Below are 22,985 nucleotides of genomic sequence, written 5' to 3'. Positions count from 1 at the left end.
GGGCCGGATTTACGTACTTACTTGCCGCCCCCTCTCATTCGATTTGAAACATCAATAAAAACCATCAAGTGAACGTGCCGGAGGGAAAGGGGTGCACAAGACGCGTTTACTCGTGTTGGACACATTTTTTGCGAAAGCCCTGTCAACACTACTAGCAAAAGTTCACTGAACTTTCCGCGAAAGTTAAGTTCCGTAAACCTATCTCTGTGCGGACAAGGTCTTCCATTTATATGAAATGAACGAAAAAATTATGAAAGAACAAACATAAATGTGGTTTAATAATTTTAACTTCCACCACCGCGCCGCACTGACTGCACTCTGTTTGGCACAATGCGTGAAATATTCCTACAATCTTGTAAGCGCTATGCCTTTCCCGCCGCCCGCTGCTGTATGCACTGTATTTGACGCAATGCGTGAAGTATTCATGCAGTCTTGTAGGCGCTATGCGTTTCACGCCGCCCGCTGCTAACCGCACTGTCTTTGACGCAATGCGTGAAGTATTCAAGCAGTCTTGTAGGCGCTAATATGTGTTACATGCTGACCGTCGCGCCGCGCCGAGGGTTTCTCCTTTTCATCTCAAATTATCGTCATCATTGCCCTCTGCGCCGCGCCGTTCCAGGTCAAATTCCGTGTTCGGTTTCTCTCTTAGTCTTAACTCGACTGATTAAAGGTGCTGTCTATTGTATCACAGAGAGACGACAAAATTAGAGATATACTCTCAGGAAATGATAGATTTTGTCACCTTTTTTCGTTTGTAATTTTTTTTCGGAATCCGATTTTCCTTTATAGCTACATTCAAAAAAATTGCAAAATTTGCCGCCATGGGCCGCGGTCCATGTGGCCACCCCCTGAATCCGGCCCTGCCGACTACAGTTTACGGCAATTGGATCTGAAAATTTCAAAATTCAAAGTCGGTCCTACGTGGTGGATTTCTCGGAGGGAGGAGTAAAGTTGTGTCTTTTTTATCCTAATTTTTTCACTATTTTGAATCCCATTTGGCTTTGGATTTGGATGTGAAAAAATTTACAAATTGAAAGTTTCTATCAAACTCGAGGGGCTTTTGCTGAGTGAGGGCTGGATTTGTAACGCAGGATCAGAACTGTTCGGCTCTGAGGCCCCGCAGCCATTTGCTTCTTATCCAAGTTGAAAGCTTTTCAAGGACTTTGTGCTTTTCTGCGTATAAGATGTCAATCCGTCCACACCAAACTCAACCCAACAACCCACTCGGAACCCAAAAATGTCAACCTTTCGTCTAGGAAGGTACTTAGAAAAACAACTAAATAATCGGTGGGACATGGAGAAAGTAATAAAAAAGAAAAATGTGAACTTTTTTCTCGTAAAAACAATTTTTTTTTTTTTATGTCAACAATTCAAATTATGTACTTCATGATATATTTTATGAGAGTTACAATGATGCATGAAATTTTGATGTGAATTTTCATTTGTAGAGATACATGACATTGTTTTCAACACGATTTTCATTGATTGAAATCCTAAGTAGAATGTCTCATTAATCGGAATAGTCTTAGTCATTTGTGTAATTAAAGTAATTGTTAAGTTTTGAGACAGCATTTCATGAAATGGAGCAACTGATGATGACAATAATATTATATTAATAAACTCAAATCATTATTCATGAGAAGGATTATAATTTAAATACCTAAAATATACAACAAGGAAATTTAAATAACAGAAACAATATTCATGCATTCATCAAAAACAAATGGATTTAAATGACCACAATGCAAATCACCATTACACCTTAATATAACATAGTAATGCTCCAGTAACATTAGTTTCAATTAAAATTTGAGTATCAAAATATTTTACAATGTATCCATAATTATTACATTTTAAAAATCAATCAAGCCTTAAATAAATAACTTACAATAATTATTGACAGTTTCAATTGATTTAAGTGAAGCTTAAATTTAATTGTATTGCTTTTCATTTTGAAGAGTAAACCTAAATTTCAAACAAAACTCAAAATATATCCTATTCGTGAATCCTTGCAGCTCAGTGGGGAACACATACAATTAGGAGTCTCATTATGGTACCAGTCATAGTTAAACTCAAGTTATTCCCTTGTTCAGTGATGGGATTTTGAGCAAAATAGCTGTTGAAAAATCAAAAATGAAAACTTACTTTTCTTAAGTAAATAATTATTTGCGTAGGATTAAAATTACCACCATTCCCTGTAGTGACCTTTAAAACAAAAATGTAAACTTGAATTGACCGTACTCATTTTGATATTTTCGGAAGTCTCAATCGTATCGTAGCGTATCGTAAAGTGTCATATCATATCATACTCTATAGTATAATATCTTGCGAGTAACGCATGAAGCCTACGACACGAATCGATTAGTAAGAAATAAATTCATAAAAAAAAAACAGTTCCTCGTGTAACCGTTATGGATTTAAACCCTGAAGAGAGGGGAGGATCAAATCTTTAATTTTTCCCCCATTAAACAGCTATAAGTTGCTCTCGCATGAGTGTAATTACCGTTTCACTCTAAATTTTAGTCATCGATCCACGTCCAGTTTTTATTTTGAGTTTTATTGAAAACACCTTAACCTAAAAATGATGAAATAAAATATTTGAACATAAAACAACAACAACATCAACAACAAGAATGATGATCATGATATTTTGAAGAAAACAAAAATAGTAACGCTTGAGGTGTGATTCCGCATTACGACACATACTGATAATATTTCTGTAAGCGAATGAATAACGAAAATCAAATGAGTGGTTTCATACGAAACTTATCAAAGAAATTCAAAAATAAAGATAATTAACGAGAGGTCTCTCACATTATTTGCTTCATTTTAGAGGTTGCATGGTAAGAGAGAATTATCATTGACTTCAAGTATTTATTGGGGAGACTTTTCAAAAAGGGAGGGATTCCATTTGAAGAGTAGAGGCACAATTTGATGCAGTTAAACACAGTTTATTCTTTAATCTATCAATGTTAAAAAATGATACTTAAAACAAAAGAAGGAAAAAATAAGAGCTTGGAAGATTTTCAGTTCTTTGATCACAATAAAGTTTTGTAAACGAGAAAAAGAGATAATTCGTTAAGATTTGTGAATGAAGAAATGAACAACGTTTGATTTAAGTTGGTGGGCTTTGAGTACTTTTTTTTTTTGTATTATGCAATTCATTCATTTCTGTGCAATGGTGCTGAAAACGACGATGGTATTCTTTTCAGACGAAAAAAGAAAGGGTAACGGATCATAGGAGCAGACTTTTAAACCGAGCTTATGATTGATTTTCATATTCTCTTTGGTGCCTGAAAACTCCAGGCACAGGCAGGGAAACTAAAAAAAGAGGTGCAGTGATCCATTTCAATCAGTAATAAAAACTAAAATTGACATATAGATTAAATTTACGTAAAGAGGCAAAATTAATCGCCCTTCAATTTAAATTAATTTAATTGCACAATTTAACACACAATGTACGAACATGTGCTTGGTAATCATTAAAAAAGGTTTTCCATAACATCAAAATAGAATCATTTTCACTGTAAAAAAGTATCCAGTTAATATTTTGTGAAATGATATTCTCTTCCAAATAACTGGAGTTTTTTTTTTTTTTTTTAAACAACCAGAGCTTGTTTTAAAGCGATAGAAATTCTATGGCAGGAAATATTAGATGAAAGTTCCTTTTGATTTAACCAAAAATTTTTCGAAAAGTTGTCAAGATGATTCTCGTAATTCACTATATTGTCACATTCTGAAAAGTGAGCGTGTTCGTCAAAACATATATTCAATATAAGAACAGCTGTAATTGAATCATTAGGTTGAATTGTCACATTCATAGACAACAAAATATGCATTTGGAAGATTGTAAGCAAGTAGTTACATGAACAAATACGTTCCAATAATTAAATTTACATTATGTACAACTGACTAAACAATCTAAATATATGATGAAGAAAAGGAAAGAAAAGATAAATCCTAAACAAAAGAGAAAAGCAAAGACGAAAAGCCAGCGTGGTGCTTTGAAGTAAGCATAGGTACAAATAATGCCTACAAATATATATTCTAGTTAATACAAAATATTCTGTTAATGTGTCTATTGCGGTAGGCATTCTACTTTGAAACAGCGCTTGGCCGTTTATTTAACAAATAAAGCGGATGAATTGAACTTGGGTGCGATGTAAAATGCTACTTTTAGAAAAAAGAGTTTCTTGCTCTTGAGTAATAGATGCACGTGCACAGATTCTTGACGTGGAGAAAATAGCATATGTAAAAGACTCCAGCTAACTTGTATCACTGAAATTGTCTTGTGCACCATTATGCATCAGTTTAAAGCATTTAGAAGGCCCAACAGTTATAAACGAAAAAAGCCACAATACTAAACTAAAATGACATCGACACATTAAACCATTGTATTTTAACTCCTCAAAATGTCTACGGTAGTTGGTCTAAATGTTAGATGTCAGCAGCTACAAAAAAGAAGAGGAAAACAAAACAGAATCATGCTCATCATATTTACAGTAAAAAAGCGCTACGTGATTGGCATACTGACTTTTTGGCAATTTACGTGCAGTTTTCATCAAAGTGTTTGAATTTTTCGATCTTAGGTGCTTTAAAATGTTCATCATGTTTGTTTTTGTCTATTTTTACCGATACTCTACCACAACACTGAAAAAAGTTTGATCTAATCTTATATGTTTGCGTTGCTATTCCGTTTTAAATTGAGAAAACGAAAAAAAAAAAAATAAATAAATAAATAAACCTGTATCCATTGTGCAAAGTAAGAGGAAAACAACATTTTGACAAAATTTACGTTCGTAGGAAGAAAAAAACCTTGCATCCGAATTGTTACTTTTAAGATATACAATTATTATTATTATTATTTTTTTTTTTTAAGCAGTAAAGTCTTCAATTTCAACACAGTCCACGGTCCATGGTTTTGTCATTACATTCGTTTTTTTAGATTGGTCCAGCGTGGCCGGCTTTTGTTTTGAGAATCGTTGATAGTTTTCCACATTCCAAGGCAAAAATCAGGGCTCAATTGAAGAACAAAAGAAGAAACGGATTCTTTCGGTTGAAAAGGACAGTATCTGTGGCAAGGCGTGAATTATCTTTTCTCCGGAAAAGTTGTTGAGGCGAAACGCGCCGGTTAGTGTGACTATTACAAATATATCCTCTTATCCACGCTTTACTTTCCATGTAAATGTTTGTAGTCTTCACAACAAAGAGGGAAAACTAATTCATGGTGTCGATTTTCTAAGACGTTTATTCTCGGCATTTTCATTTTTAATCTTAAGGAGATATTTTTCTTATTCGTATACAAAATGCGACTGTATCTGGATACTAATGTTGACTGTGCCGACCCGCTCTCAGTTAAATGCAGTCAACCAAATTCAATGGGAACGAATAGGTCCCTCGCCTTCTTATGAACTTGAACGGAGTTTTACGAAATTTAGTATTAAGTGAGTGCAAAATGTCAAAACAAAAACCAGTAATACAAGTACCATCTCTAAAAACGAAAAAAAGGAGCATAACTATGGGTCAAGCTATGAAATGAGACCTTTCCGACCTCGAAAAACCAGTTTTCGGTTTTTTGGGATCATATTTATAGCTAACGGAGACAAAACATTGCATTGCCTTGGCTATAGAAATTTTTCTCTCTGTGAACCCATATCCAATAAAAATCCGATTCGATCTATATTTCTGCTGATTTTTCCGTCGAGCTTGGCAAACACGTAGAAAATTGGATGTTTATTGGAAAGATTCATTATAGAGGATTAAAGGGTTTCATAACATTATTTTGCTAGAAGATATGTTCTTGTCCCTGAAAGAGCCTCAAAAAAGGTTAAAAACTCATCTCTATTGAATTTTCAGCAAATTCTGATAATTTTTCTGTCCGACTTAGCAACCAATCAGAAAAATTGGCGTTGGCTGCTCGCTCTTATTGACTTAAAAATCAGCAAAAGTCTATGGAATCACGATCAAATTGAGCACGATGGGTTTAAAATGGATCCACAGGGAGGGAAAGTCCCTTCCTTGACTTACTTTGTCACGTTCATGTGACATATAGTCGCTCCTCTGATGTAAGGGCGTATATCTCTATTTTGGCATGAGCCCTGGAAAACATAGAGTTATACGCATCATAGGGCTCACGTGAAAGTAACGATCCGTCCTCACGTCAGAGGAGCGACAAAATGTTCCATCGTAATGAGTTATAAATATAATCCTCCAAACCAAAATCTGACCGCCTGCATTTTTGTTAAGCCACTAAAAAATCTACGAAATTGCTGAAATGCCAGTTCAATGGTGGTTCGGTTAGATGTTAGTGAATGCAAGTAAAATTTCCCTGGAGACGTTTTCATTAAACGGACAAATAAGTAGGGCCCAATGACACTCTAAGTCAAATACATTTGAAAAAACAAAGTAAACAGGTCAACGAGATATCACAGATCATATTGAAAGAACTAAAATGGTTGCTTCATGCACAATCCATTGCCTACGGATATTCTCCAGTTTTATTTTACATAGTTATACGCATACATCATAAAGGTGAAAAATACATACAGTCATATTGCGTGAACGTACAATATACAAAGGAAAAATAAAATAATATACAGGTTTTATGTATAACTGGTTAAGTGAGTGTGTGCAACAATAACATAATCACCACCTAAATTTGATTTTACCTCTTTGGTTTCTATCTATCGGGTAAGAGTCATTATCATGTTTGTTAGAAAATTAAGATGCAACTAGCTAAGATGATGGAAAAATACTAACACCTACAATGAATTAACTACACCATTGACACAGCCAAATTGGTTTGTGAAAGATTACACGCAGCTTGTACTGCACGATTCAATGGGTTTACAAGGTTCACGACGACAATTTCATACGTTATAATGACTATTCATCAACATTCTTGGTTTATGATCGACGCGACATTCCGGCGCCACTTTTGGTCCATTTTTACGGATAATCAGTACTGGTAAATTAACTTACGAAAGAAAGAACACAAAAAATGGGTAACCAAAGCTAAAACACGAGGACATCAAAAGGCTGGGGCGTTTCAGGATCCTAACAATTCCATTTTCAACCGGAAAAATATATAAAAAGAATAAAAAGGAACAAAAGCTAAAAAAAACCTACATATCACAGTCCGGAAGTAAACAAAGTAACCTAAAGTTTTAAAGCACCGAGGGCATACCTAGCTACCTACCTGACCATTTAGCTGGCCTTGGGTGGCAAAGCCTCCAAACTCACGGGCGACTCCAAGCTCTGGGGAGCTAGGAGCCCCTGAGAAACGAGTGATATTTTACACTCAAACTATCTACATCCGCCCTTTAACTACAAATTGATTCACCTTTTCTAGTGGTGTGGATCATTTTCAAAAGTGACCGCGCATAACCATTGTAAATTAACTTATATAAGAATGATGATGACGACAACGAAAAACAAAACAGCATAGGTCTGTGGTCAAAAAGAGGAAGGCACTCTGATAATAGGAAACCCATAGCAACAACAAAATTACATCACAGAAAAATTTCAACGGATGTCCAAGTTGCAATATTGATAAATAAACCTTATTAAATCGGTTCAGTTTATCCTCACGGAGTGAATTCTGTTGTCGTTGTGGGTCCTCTATTACCGGCTAACTATACTAATTTGCATCTACTTGACGCATGGCGTTCTCTAAGAGAGGCTCCTCGGACTTCCATTTGGTTTGCATATTATTTAATATTTTCCATATCTTGTTTTTCATTGTTGCTATCAGCGTTAAGTTAATTTACTAGTATTGAATTATAGAGAATAGACCAAGATTGGCGGTAATTGTCGCCCTACGATGTTATAACAGTTTTTATTGCGTATGAAATAGTGTTTGTGAGCCGTATGAATTCATTAAATCGTAAATCTTAAAAAACCAAGAAAAACAACATAGCTTATACTTTTTAAGGGTAAAAGGAGTTATCAACTATAAGAGGTTGTCCCATTATCTTGAAAACACCGGTCCGAAATTTTCACCAATTTTTTTTCCAATATTATAAAGGATTATCGGAAATAGCTAAATCCGGCGCTTATTAAATAACCGTTGAACGTGTACGTGCGTGCAATTTATTTTTTTTTCTCTCTCTCTCTCTTTCTCTCTCTTTATTTCTTCCAACAAATGATCCATTTAAAAAAAACCGCGACGATTCTGGTTTACAGAGTTCCAAAGTTACGTGTTACTTGAGAAACTGTGAAATATTTGAAACCCTTCCTTTACAGTGTATGCTTTAGTTATCAGTAAAATATTTATCGGGCCAAAATTAATCTTTTGTCGATTTGCACTAAAAAAAATTTCTACACTTCTCATTTTCAAAATTAAAAAAATTATAGTGATTTTACAATATGTTTTGATGATCAGTCCATCGTATGAAGCTTCCTGAATAAAGTGGTCCGAACAACTTTAAAGAAAGGTTATCCTGAAGTGCATGTGTCAGATTTAACAAATTTTATGCAGGTATATTTTGAACTAATTCCAATAGTGCAGTGCGCATACATATAGCAAATCGAAAGACAAAAAGGTTTGCTGCTTCTACTCGCTCATACTTCTGGAGTTATTTCAATGTATTCCCTGATCAAATTTTGTGTGATTACCTAACGCACCAAGGCATAAATTTACTTCGAAAAGGTGAGAGGGGTGGGGGGAGGGGTCCAAAATTGCTTTGAAGTACAGTGCTAAGAGATAATCAACTAATCGATCGGCTTTCAAATTATTTTCGTGAATTCATCTCCATACAGTACGCAATCGCAGCCATAGCTGCTCTAAATATCATAAATATTTGATTATTTTTCGGTTTAGGTAATGAATTTTAGGCTACATTAAAGCAGTCTCTTAAGGTTACGTTATAAGACATTTATCATTGAATTTAGCACGACTGGTGTGGAACGGTTATGGTGGGAAAGTGAGGTTAATGAAAATTTGAAAGGGTGAACAAGATCTCAAGTCGAGAAAAAAATTTCGACCTGCTTTTTCATGGCTAAGGAGGGAGAAGAAAGTGAGTTTAAACCGTTTTAACTGCATTTTTGAAGCTGCTCTTCAAAAGAATCAGAGATGGTTAAACTATCATAGCAACGACTTTTTCCTTTGATTTTCAGTCATTTGCATTTAAGTTAACACTTTTTTAATTAGAATTTTTGCAGTAATTATGCCCATTATACAAAAGAAAAACAAGAAGAAGAGGAAGAAGGGAAACCTAAAAAAAGTACGCTGGAGTAAGTCGTAAGCTAAAAGTATGTCGTATGTACGCTGCACATACGAAGTGGCATGTTACATAAACGCCACACATTATGTTACATCAACCTTCCAAATGAGCTTTTCCTGTTGGAGCATAATTTACACATTTGAGTCAATCTTAGAGTAAAACGAATCTTTGGTTTTCCTGTACTTTTTACCAGGAATTGTATACCTCAACACCGAGATTTATGACTCAGCAAACGAGGCGCCACCTATGTAGCAGATATTAAACAAACAATAAAAGACTATAAATTAGTTTGGTAAAATTTAATACCTCCAAATCTCGCACTCCGTAGAGTTTTTTGATCGCTTGGTAAGCGTGGAAGTAGTGAATCAATAGCATAAAGATGGGAAATGGAGAGAAGATAAAAGTAAAACGAGATAGAATAAGAAAGAGAGCTAGGAAAAGCAAATAAAAAGACGCGAGTTTCTCAGGCTTCGCAAAGATAAAATGGTGCTCAATTTGTTTCGGATAGGACTTCGGTCGAAATCAAGCGTTGCTCTTTTCTTGGCTAAAATTCGCTATGATCTCGTATTCTCATAAATCTAAAAATTATTTCATTGAGAGCGAGAGATTAAAATGAGAAACACTGTATTTGTACACGTAAGCAATTTAGAGTGAAAAGATGTCGAACTTAGGTTCCGTACATGTACCTGCGAGAGATAACTTCCTCGGATGAAGGAATACTGAAAATGCAAAAATGAGCACGAACTTCAAATCTCAATTGTTAAATTCTAATTTCCTTTCTTGCCACCTATTGAATGTGTACCTGGTAGTTCATTTCTGATGACAATGATGTGTTGTGGAAATATATCGTTTTAATTCTATCATTAACAGATAGAGGTACATGATAATTTTTGAATACAGAGAAATTAAGACAAGCAGAAATCAATGAATTATTAGATGAATGAATAGGTAGATAGTTAAATATATCGATAGATAAATAGATAAATAAATTAATAGATATATAGATAGATAGATGGATGCTTAGATAAATAGATATATAGATAGATATCAAGATGGACAGATAGATAAATAAAATAATAGATTAATAGATTAATAAAACGATAGGTAGGTAAATGGATAGATGGATAGATAGGTAAGTAGATGGATAGATAGATAGATAGGTAGATAGATGAATGGGTAGATTGCTAGATAAACAGATAGAAAGATGAAGAAGAAAAGAAAGAAAAAAAGAAAGAAAGAAAGAAAGAAATGGAAGAATGAAAGAAAGGAAGAAATAATGAAAGTAGAGGAAGTAATATGAGTTTTTTTGAAGGTGCGCAACCCGAGAGAGCAGAGGCATATGAAATAAAAAGATTAAAAAAACACACACAAAAAAAATTCAAAAAGGAGCAAGAGTGAAAAGAAAGGAGGCGAGGAAAGAGAAAAGAGAGGAAAAGAGAAAGTAAAATTGAGATAAACAAACAAAAATTGAAAAAAAAACGAAACAATAGATGAAGATTTATTGGATTAACGAGGAGTGCTCCCCATGTATCATCCATATTCAAAATCGATGAAGTTTGCGTATTGGTCGAATGTCATTTGAATGGAGGATAAATATAAATATTTTTTCTTTTTTAAATTACAATGAAGCTAATTAACAGTTTCTAACAATGTTTTACTTGGATTTCAAGTAAACAGAAACGTTTAACAAAGTAAAATTCTCAAATGCAACAAAGATTTTTTTTTATAATATAAAAAAAAATAAAAATTAAAAAAAAATATAATAAAGTTACGTTTCAAGATACTCCCAAACGGAGAAAAAATAGAAACTTGTTTTTCCTTTTCTTAAAATGTATTATTACCCACAATCTTATTCTTGTGTGTAGAATAAAAACGGCAACATTTATGGCTATTCCCTATCATTAATAATCGTTTTATATATATTTAAATTGTATATATATAAAACATCTGTTTAATATATATATGCTAGCTTAGTGAAATTGACCAAACTAAAAATAATGCATCAATATTTTCTTCCGTCGGTTTTTTTTATCTAAGTCTACATCTTAAAAGTATAACTGCTTACTTTCATGAGCAGTTGAATAATATTTTTAAGATACCTACAAGAACTTGTTTACTAAGGCTGAGAGAGAGGATTGTGGAAGTAATGTATAAGAAACGAAAAATAATCAATGAGCAAAATTCTTGGATTTGGTTTACAACGCCCCGACGATCAAAAGGGCAACACAACTAAAATTGCAAGGTCAAAATTCAGATTAATTATGTTTTTTTTTTGGGGGGGGAGGGGGGGGGGTTGAGTGTATTCTTCATGATCAAGCAAGCCGGTGTCCTTTTGTAATACAGTTCTTCATATTTCAGCAATTTGGATCTTATAGATAATTTTGTAAAATTGGAGAGTTGTTAAAACGTGACGAACTTGAGGAACGAGTTAAATGCCTGTAGATAGACAAAATGTTTCTCCACGAGAATCAGCTAAAATAAAAAAGGGTTAACTAGGAAAGCGGAGGACATACTTGAGTAATCAAGATTACAATACGACCACTGACCGCGAAATGTGCCAGAACTATGATTCAGTGGTACTTTACCGCTCAGTCTGTACTCCGTCATGTTCTCTGGTTTTAAAAATAGTTTTCAAACCCTTGCAATTCCTTAAAAAACGATTTATTCACGAAATTGCTTAACGGCGAGTAACATTCATTGCCGAAAGATAAATGAAGGTTCATTGTATCGACTTTAAATGGACAGGAAAAAAATTGATAGAAATAAAAATCCTACGATGAACTTTTGACCTACAACTTCTACACAAGAAAACGAGAGGAGAAAAAATAATGAATGTTAACAACTGTTCTTCATTAGTAAACCAACCAATGGCAGAGGTTGAACGTTTTTAGTTGTATTGCCCAAATAGGATGGATAAACTCCAAAGTATATATCTATACGAACGATTGTGACTTCACTGAAAGTCGTTAAGTACGCTTGAAAATGGTGTGAGGCAAACTTTAGTAATTGGTTTTAAAAATAGACCACCAGCTGAGAAAAGTGCCAGAAGTGTGATTCGGTAGTATTTTTGAAGTCAGTCTGTGCTCCACCATGTACTATAGTTTTACAAGTGGTTTTCAGACACCTAAATAGCCTTACGAAACCAAGTTATCCGTGGGTTTCCTACAAGCGGGAACAGAGAAGTCGATCTTCTTCACTCAGTGAGGAAATTGTCTTTAGTTGCCGAGAGACGGACTAAATTATGTAGTCATGTATTCATTAAAAGGACAGGAGAAAATAAATGAAAAAATGTAAAACCAAACTTAAAAGAACCTACCAATATCTGTAGACAGGATCTACAATGTTTACCTAAAGATTTATTGTAGGTTAATTACTGTTTTTCACTTATGGACCAAAAAAAGAAACTCTTCATGGGACTTTTAAAAAAAAAGAAATATTTATTTATTCCTAGGTAACAGAAACGAAGTGTTTTTAGTTGTATTGCCCGAGTGCGACGGATCGATGAACTCATAAATACAGAGGTATACTAAAATTATGTCTTTAAAATTCCGTTGGTAAATAGTAACCGGATTTTCTCTAACTTTCAGTAAAGTGATTGTTAAAATCGATATGTTATTATTCAAGTTTTTAAACAGTTGGAAATTGTATGACCACGAGGCTTCGGTGGAAATTTCCCTTCAAGCGGTTTTTTTAGTGCTTGGGATTTGGGACTGTTTACACAATACTAACTTATTGATGGTGAAACTACGAGACTGCGTTCCTCGATTTCAGGAGATATTCTTTTTCTGCGATCAAAATATTATGGTTCGAGCGGTAAAGCGTGCAAAACTCGGAGTTAACTTGCAAAAAGCGTCCGTGCAATGTGCCAGCGTACCCAATAGAGATCTTTCAGACAGCATGGAAAACCAGATTATAGACTAAACGAACAAAAAAAAAAGATAGCGCCGCATTATTTCTTGCTGCCGCGACTGCCGTTCGTGCACTTCGTGCGCAGTGAAAAATAATCTGCAATCCGTTTGAATGGAATTCCGGCATCGCGATGAAAGATTTTGTGGGATTAACGGAAGCTTCCTGCTAAGTAAATTAAATTTAATTACACCGTAAATTTAAACACACTACACTTGATGCAATTTATTATTGGGTCTATTTATAATTAGGGTCTAAACAAAGATAAGCCCAAAATCTGGTACTTAATTACACATATCACAAGTCAAAAAGGTTTGAGAAACGTATCTAAGTATTCCTCGCAAAAATTTATTCAGTGGGGACGATTTTTAAGTGCTCGCCAGAAGCTGAGAAGTATCTCATTTCAGTCATGCTCGAGTTTGATTATCTCATTATCAGAGATAGCGGATGTGGAACGTTTATGACCTCCTAAAAAGGCGAGTTAGCTTGTAAAATCATAGTTCCACCTTCGATATGCGTTACAATAATGTGTCATTTATAGTTTTCTGAAATTACATGCGAAAATGAGACGGTCTAAGAATGAGCTTCATTTTTCAAGTATTTATGAGGATAAAAGAATCAAGGGAAAGAAGAAGAGAGAAAAAATGGGGGAAAACAATTATGATTCACGTAAAGGATAAAAATGTTCCGAAACGTCTACTTAAAAACCCACCAATAACTCAGTACCTACCACGTTTCAAACGTTCAATTATTTATAATTTTTCGGTTGGAGAAAATAGGTAAAGGTCCCTGAAGATTTGTTTTGTGGCTGAAAAACGTGTTCTCGAGCTCATCAAAATCGTTTGTAATTGTCAGTGAGCAATAGTATATCTCAACCTCTTCAAGGTCTGAGTATAAATTGAAAAACTGACTGCCCTGGATCACATATTATTTTTTCTTTTGAAAGCCGATGTACGATTTGACTAGGACAACTAATATGATATGTAGGAAAAATGATAACAAAAACAGAATCGCAAGTGAATAAAAATAAAATAGTTGTTGAACAAAAACCTTGATGTGGGTTTAGCTTATTGTTCCTTCTTTTGTTAGTTTCTTAAGTCTTAGAAAATTTAAGAAAATATAATTTATAGAGTGAGCAATAGGTCAGGTAGAGAAGTATCCTTGTGTTATAGAATTGAAATTGAACAAGTAAAAGTCACAAAGAAAAATAAAGAAAAACCAAGAAAAAGTTGATGCAGAATTTTCGAAGATAAAGGATGAATAAACCAGCAAAAATGTCTTAAAATTAGTTCAAAATTTAATTTCAGTTCTTGAATTTCTCGTAAAATGTATAGACCCCTCAAATAATTATTAGACTCTTTAAATATTGTAAAAAATCAACAGTTTTGAATGAGTATTATTGAAGTATGATAAAATTACATGACATACTCGAATATACACACACAAATATACACCTCTCATTTGTTCCGCTTTGAAATTATTAAAAGATGAGTCACCAATTTATTTATCGACTAGATCGCTTTACATTTGCCTTCAGAAACTGCTCGACTTCAGAAGATCAACAAAAACCTGAACAGATCACAGAAAAGTAGCATGTATTAATCATCTCATTAAAAATCAGATCTCTTTTATTATCCATTTCATTTACGGGTGATGAAGAATAGACGTGGATTCGAGGGCAACGATCCGCTGAGGCAGAGTAGACATGCGCGAGCATCGGGCGAAATCTGTGGAAATCCGGGCCTCGCTTACCACTGAGAGACCACCCCCTCCCCCAACCCGCAAACAACACAAGCTTCGCATAGAGAGAAGGGAAGGACGCTCGCTACTATGACGTACGTACGGGAAGAGAAGGTGAAGAGAATGAGAAGAGGGCTCCGAGCGGTGAGCGAGGCCCGGGTTTCCAAAGATTTTACCCGACCTTCGCGCAATGTCAACTTTGATTCCTCAAAACCCCCGAATGGCTCGCTGTCCAAATGCTCACGACCGTTTTCTTCCGGATGCAGCCGAGGGACAATTTCACAAATCTAGTTCTCGTAACAAATAGAGAATGGCTATTTTTTTTGTAAAATCGGTCTGAAAGTTTAATGTTAGCAAAACTCGTAAAGAACAGCTCACTGGAAAATAAAAAACGCATTGGATATAGAGTCCAGACTCTTATAAAGATCGACAAGAAAAAATACTCTTGATTCAATCAGATTTAAGCTTAAATCCAGAACCAAGCCTCTTAATTTGAGCGGATTTCCTTTTGATTTGAGCTTAAATCTGCTCAAATCAAGAGTCCTTTTTCTAGTCAATGTTTTCAAGAGTCTGGACTTTAGATCCAATGTGTTTTTTTTCCAGTGCTCCGAAAAGGGACTGATTTAGCAAAAAAGAACCAGCGCAATTACAGTATTTTCATAGTAGTAGGTTGGAGTTTTTTTTTGACAACGTAGGTTAAAAATTTAGCATAAAGCTGAAAATATCAAAACAGAGGGAAAAAGCTCATATGAGCACAATTTTCCCGCAAAGAGACAGCTTTTCAGCTGTATGCTGAATTTTTAACGCACGTTGGCTAAAAAGCTCCAACGTACTATCTTACGACCCGTGCGTCCACCGCATCAGTTAGTGTTTTAATAGTGTTGCTTCTTCATGATTATCTCATAAAATACCCCAGAAAAGCAAATAGTTTTTGCTCCCCTCCAAAAAAGTGTACATTTTAAAGGAAAGAAACGGTTTGAATTTTAACACTGTATATATTGGAAGCATTTTCAACAGAAAAGAAGAAGTCGCACGATTTTGAAAACACTGTGATCATACTGGTTCCTTTTTGCTAAGTGCGATCCAATTCCCTCCTCCACGATATGAAAAATCACGTAGTTTTTGGACAATTTTTAGCCTAAATTGGGTACTATCGGTATCTGTTTTGTTCAGGAAATACTTATGCCCGGAGGAGGTTTCAAATTTGACCTACTGCGTTGGATATTTGGGGGAAAGTCTTAAATCAAGCGTACCTCACTCACTAAATTTCAAGAGAATTTTTTTTTTTAAACAAAAATTAAACACAGTCCAAGATTCTGAAACGTTGCAATTAAGATACATATTATACATAAAATACTATAAAAAAGGGACAGAAGCGCGAGTCAAGAATGAAATGACGCGTGATCCCAACATGCACCGGCGCGGCGCGGCGTCAGCCAGCTCAGCGCGATCGTGTTATCGTAGCAATGTGACGCGCCTTCAATCCCGGCTAGCGGCAATATGGGCATCACCCGTGGTCGAATAGTTATCTCACAAGCGCCTTCCCTAAATGTGCGTTACATATCGACGGATGCATTGAGTAACTTCATAGCTACTCACAAAAACCTGTTTATCTCCGATTGCAACGTTACACACATCCACTCGTGTTTAACTTTTATTCAATTTTTTTAAAGAACTAAACAACAATAATTTTTATTTAGATATTCTACGAATTTTTCTTTTTCATTTCAACTATATTTACAAAAAATTTAGAAGTGGGAAAACTTTTTTTTCTTTTTGCGAATTGAATTGGAGAGAAAGCAAAACTGTTTCCGACTCTCTATCTTGTTTCCGAAATCAACCTTGATGAATGCACTTGATGAGTGATTTTTGAACGTATTTATGCTAAAAGGAACTATATGAGCATAGGAATTGCGCGTGACATAGTTCCTTTTCGCGTGAATACGTCCATTTTTGAGAAAAAATTTCACCTTGAGAGCGATTTTAACTTTTAACTGTAACTTTTTCGATTTCAGTCCGCCTCTATTTTCCACGCCAGACCATCATCCAAGCATCCCTCACCCTAAATACTGAATTAAATACAGCTTATAATGACAAATCTGTACAATACGGTGTGCTAGTGAGCCAGGCTCCTCTGGGGGGGGGGGGGGGATCACGGACAAAATGACTATCAGCGTCCTAAGAATGGAGCACAGGCTGGTACAGCGATTAGATCATTGAAGTGTACTAAAGCCACGGAGCGGCATGGTTGGTTACAAATTCATATTAGTATTACCTTACCTCAAAGATCAGTTGGCATATGCTCGTGACTATACAATGGCACTCAATGGTAACCGTTGGTGAATGCAGCCGGAATCAATGGTCCCTGCATAAAATAATTACAGAAATATATTAAACTTGATTATGGACGTAAAATAGATGGTAAACTTTAATGTTGAATTGACGAGTTTTCATTTAAATTGGTGACTAATCAAAAGTTCTCTTCTTCAAAGAGCTCAAACTTTACAGACGCCAATTTTGAGCATAATCTCTGAAAAATTAACTTAAAGTATGCATTGAAAAAAGTAGGTTCGGCCCAACTTTGGTTGGTCCAATATAATTTGATTAAAAAAAAACATTTTCGAATTGAATGTTTGTTTAGTTCACATCTTTATTTACTATCATAAACTTACGAGCATGAAATTACAACATATCCGTGTAGTGTTAGCTATATTGTTTGAAGCAGCAAATTAGATAATACGCAACATTCTGACACAGATAAACGTTGACTGAAACAGAGTTTGCCGCATACAGTGTATGTACCAATTTAAAACATTCCAGATGTGAGTGTGGGGTTCCGTCAATGAGGATGGGTGAGCGTTGAAACTCGCTGAATTCCTAGAGAGTGCTGAAAACTCGCACAGCGCGGACCGGAACCCGACAATAATGTCAAAAACCAGATTTATTTTGATCTAGTAAAATATTTTACATAGCAGGTGAGCCGTGATGACACGACGCACAGTGGATCGAGTCAATCAGAGAGGTCGGACATGAAATGTTTGACTAAAACTGCAAATTTAGATGTTATTTTCATCACATTTTTAGCGGCTCTGGTGCTTGCACTAGAGCTGCTATTCCGGACGGTCCCAGCTGGGGAGTATCAATGCAGCATGTTACATTGTAGAGACCGCGCGTTGGTTGATGGGAATCGGCGCCATTTTCGGCTATGTTCCTTGTCATGACTTTATTTTATTGCATACTGTTTTATTGTTAGTCAATGCTATGTTGTGTATTGTATTTTTGGAATCATGGTGATACAGTCAACAATTCAAAACTTGTTTGTGCTTTTATCTCGTGATGGAAAAAATGTACTTTACGTTCAAAATTTGAAAATTTGAATTTGAAAGTTTTCGCGGTTAAGGAAGCTTTAACCACTGGGTTGGAGCTTCCTAGTCATTTACTCGATATCAGCTGATAGCAAACAAAGGTTACCAGGGAAACCGTAAACGTCTAACAACTATCGTGGCCATTGGGGCGATTATTGAAATGATATCGACTGTATGTCGCCGCTTACGACAGGACATAGCCCTATCTTAACTGTGTAATATATCGCAATTCGATATTGTTTTGATTTTTAAAAGGAGCAATTCATTCATACAGTTCCGATTAGTTTTGGCGAACGGGCCCTTAACCTACGGCACTCGGCTCATGGGAATTTTTTAACTCTAAATTTTTTAACCTAACTCTTCCATTCCGGGAACATATTTATTGAAAACGGCGACTTTTTCAACAGTCCTATTTTTATCTACAACATCTAAGTGGCCCTTCATAATCATTTAATTTTGGCCCCTGGCCAGAAAAAGGTTCGGAAATTGCAGTGATTTTGCCGAAAATGCTGAAGTAAGTAAATTTGGGCATTTTTTTTCCTTCTGCAAACTCTGTGGAGAAGCACTTCTCCTCCAGTACATCTATTTTTTTACTTATCTCTCGCAAGGTACATTTACAGAAGGTGTGTTCCAGTATTAACAGTTCAGATTCGTTGTTTTTTTATTATAACGCTTATTTCGGAAAGCAATTATTACATTGTTCAATTCTACTGACTTTCAACACTCGATTATACTCCCGGCAAATTCTGCAGCAGCGTTTCAAATGTTGACTCTAATGCTTCCAACAGCCATCCGATGTCTAAGGGTTTATTCCTAGATTTAGGGATTTTCCGGAATTTCCAGGGATTTAGGGATTTTTCAGGAAATCTAGGGATTTTTTTTTGATGAGGTAAAGTTACCAAAAATCAACTTTTTAACCTCAATTATAGCTTCGACAATCGAAAACATTTTTTCATCTATATTTTGTAGGCCTTTTTGGCAACACTATTTTCCCCGCAAATAAGCCGGAAATTAAAACGATTGTGTCCTTCGATGTACTTGACATTCAACTGCATTCAACCTGTTAATAATAAGAAATCAACTAATATTCTTTCATTTTATTGGTCTGGATTAGCACTGCTTTCAGAGAGCGCCAAAATTCAAACGAGCCAATCAGATATAAATATTGCAAATCGCTACATCGAATGACATCATGATTCTTCATAAAAAAATGGCGCTTTTTGCAAAATCTAGGGATTTTTTAAGTATATTTGAGCAAATCTGGGGATTTAGGGATTTTTAGCGAAATCTAGGCATTTTTTTTCTTCCCCGCTAGGGATTTAATATCGGAAGACTGGCTTCCAGTATCGCAGCGTTGATCGTCGCTGATGTCGAAATGGAACCTAATGCCGGACATACTGTAACACCTCCATTCCTCAATTCCGGTGAGGAATACGTCTCTACCCTTAACTCAATATAAATATACAAATTGATAAGTGAGTGCTTTAGTCTCCTGAAAACAGAATTGCGAAACTTAAAATTGGAGAAAAATGATGAGTAAATGAAAAAATGGAACCAATTGATGGAAAAGTCGCATGCCATTCTGACACAAAATATGGCGTCTATCGAATCACCTTAACTAAATAAAATAACCAAATTTTCAACTCTCAAACTATCAACTATCAACTATCAAAATTCAAACTATCAAAATTTCCAACAATGACAAAAATGATTGTAATATACCTATAATGTAATGAAATATACACGCTCTAATCATTTAATTTGTATTACCTTTATGTTATGTACCTACATGTTATACTATTTTTATAATAAATTTTGCCAACATGCTTTTCAATTCAGTCTACAACATTTCATTCCGACGTGGCAATAATGATTTATAATGCCCCTAAACATTAAAATGAATTACAATAGTAATGCCGCATTATAATGTCGTATTATACATCGCAACGATTCATGTCCTACTGATTATTGATTATTGTAAGATGAATTCTGTTTTCTCTGATTGTATGTTTCATACGTGCGAAGCAAGTACGGGTCACTAGAAACGTGGTTCGTACGGGTGGCTGATGAAATTGATCTTCGAATACCTTTTGATGAGCTAGGGAAATGGAACCATCTGCATCTCATGGACAATAAATAGTTGCCGTAATTAAGGTCATCCCGTGATTAAGGTGCCGTGATTTAAGTCATAAATTCTTCATCTAATTCTTGATTCATCTCCAAAATGTCTGCTAAAGCTTTCATGCGCTTCTCCTTGTATGCATGAATGAGCAAATTGGGTATCGAACAAGCGGACACTTTTTGAAAATTTAGATGATTCTGGACAATATCGTACAGAAGTCCACGAGCTGCAGATAGAACCATTACCTCTAGCTCATCAAAAGTTATTCGAAGATCATTCAACAACCTCTTTGACAAGTTGCAAAAACTTTTCGTTAACAATAGTGTCACACGGTACTAGGAATATTTACTATTTAACGAACCTTATATTTCCCTGACTCAGTCCTAAATTATAGAAGTATGCGTTACTTTTCCAGCAATCCAAAAAAACAATTATACAAAAAACCAATACCTACACTTTCAGATATAAAAATGCAAATTTTTTGCAGCCTCGCTAAACGACTTATCAACCAGAGATTTTTTAGGAAGCGGACCTCCAAAGAGCTTTCAAAATTAAAAGTATACAACAAGTGATAATGCCATGTATTCGCCATATCAAAGCCCAATACACATTTATACACCGGCTACGTAAATCTGCTAAGTTACAAAACATGAATCGACAGTTGTCGGATTGTACATCAATGACAAAATGTGTCTAGGCCCTCATTCTTGACTACAACTACTGCCCCCAGAGCCGCTCTCCGACGCCAATGCGTTGGAGCTTCCTGCTTGTTAATATTAAGGGCTGCTTCTTTGAGATAATTTTACGAGGAAACCAATGGAACCACTTATAAAACCTCAAAGTTTTGTATGAACAGAGTTATGAGCTTATAAAAGTTCCAAATTTTGTCCGACCTCTCCCCTTAACTCGATGCATTGTGCGACGGAGCAAATGTGGAGCCTGATCGACAACGACGCCACCATCATTCGAGTTGGGACCTCTGTACAGCGACCGATCAAAACGTAACGAATGAATGACCTGATTAAGGAGCTCCTCGATTTTGAAACTTACGTAGAATCCACGAGTGACCTGGGCTTCGAGAGAATCAAAAAGAAGCGGGGCGGGGAGGGTGTCATGAAAATTAATTTTTCCGACTTGCAGCATGCTTTTATACCCCATTCTTGACAGCTATGACAGATGAAGCCTTGAGCTTCCTCTATTTACAGTTCACGGTATCTTTTTTCCGGCACCCATCATTCCTTTTCATTTCAGCATTATCTATACCATCTCTGGACTTACTTTCAAAATATCAATACAATATAAAAATTACGCCAACCAATCAACATAGACTTAGTCACTCTACCCCGAAAAGCCCCACCTTCTCGTCTCACGTCAGCACATTCCGATTTCTTCGAGAATTTTATCATCGATCGAAGAAATGTGCTTTGCAAGTTTGATCAAAGAGGATCCAGCAAAGATATCCTGCAATTGGCAATCAACCGCCACACAGTGGATTGAGTCAATAGGAGAGGTTGGACAACATTTGGAAACTTCAAAAGCTTATAACTCCCTTTATACAAAACTTTGAGGTTCTAAAAGTTGGTTCCATTGGTTTCCTTGTGAAATTTTCTTCTAGAGGCACCCCTTAAAATTTAAAATGTGACGAAGTAAACATCAAAATTTGTAGTTTTAGTCAAAAATGTCATGTCCGACCTCTCTAATTGACTCGATCCACTGTGCGGCATGCCATCAGAAAATGAATTCGATTCTATATCCTCGGGACAGCAAACTCGTGCACAACTCCTAAATACAATGAATTAAGATACCGAACACAAGTTGAGCCCGCATCGTGTCAACTTACTTCCAGAGATCTAATTGTTGTACTCCGCTCAACTCTGGTTCGCCATCAAGAAAACCCTTACCTACCGAGATTTATCGGAGTCCTCAGAGCTGGCAAAAATGACTGTTGCCAAGTTTTCAGTGGCGCACGAGCCAAACGATTCAACGGATGTATGTACTCAACATACGAGGCGAGATACTTTGGCCAGGGATGGAAAGTGAAATTTTAGAAGGCTCGAATAAATTTCACAAAATTTGAAATTTGTTGATTATATTATAATCTTTGCAATTGGTGAAAGTGTAATCTTTATTCCCATTTAAGACACTGTGAAGGTCTAAAATACGGGAACCAATCAGAAATGGATTCTCATTCCCTTTACTCTCAGTATAAAGGGACTCTAATCGTAACGAAAACAGAATGTCTAGTTGTTTTTCATTTTGGGAAATCCTGCAGAAATTCTGATTTTTCCTGATTTTTGACTGCTAAATCCTGATTTCATAATTTTTCCAAATCCTGATTTTTTGCGAACGAAAATTAAAATTTCTGCAAAAGCGTATGCGAAAGCAGAACTCTAAAATTAAGTTCTAAAGATTAAAAACAAGTGTGAATCAATGAAAATGCAAATACACGCTAATGAACCACGGACGGCCGCTTTTCCTCAAATCCTGATTTTACGGCCGATTCTTCCTCAAATCTTGATGAAATCGGGATTAGATTCTGATTGACCTCAAATCCTGATAGAATCGGGAAAATCGGGATAATCCTGATGCTAGACACCCTGAAGAAATATGCACTCCAATTGACCTGAC

The 22,985-nt window shown here is 35.6% G+C and overlaps 1 protein-coding gene across 3 annotated transcripts in view; it reads right to left on the bottom strand.

Moving 5' to 3' along the window:
* Positions 1 to 1,369: 1,369 nt before the first annotated feature.
* The window catches only part of Rbp6 (RNA-binding protein 6), a 243,401-nt gene continuing 221,785 nt past the window's right edge, over positions 1,370 to 22,985 (bottom strand). For all 3 annotated transcript variants that reach the window (XM_019060155.2, XM_019060156.2, XM_019060157.2), the window contains 2 exons: positions 17,151 to 17,235; positions 1,370 to 14,699 (listed from right to left, as the gene is read on the bottom strand). In XM_019060155.2, the coding sequence (XP_018915700.1) occupies positions 17,194 to 17,235 (42 nt within the window). In that variant the 3' untranslated portion in view covers positions 1,370 to 14,699; positions 17,151 to 17,193. The remainder of the gene's footprint in view (positions 14,700 to 17,150; positions 17,236 to 22,985) is intronic.

This window comes from Bemisia tabaci, chromosome 1 (assembly GCF_918797505.1).
Source record: "Bemisia tabaci chromosome 1, PGI_BMITA_v3".
Lineage (NCBI taxonomy): Eukaryota > Metazoa > Arthropoda > Insecta > Hemiptera > Aleyrodidae > Bemisia > Bemisia tabaci.
This window is presented reverse-complemented; position numbering and strand designations above follow the sequence as displayed.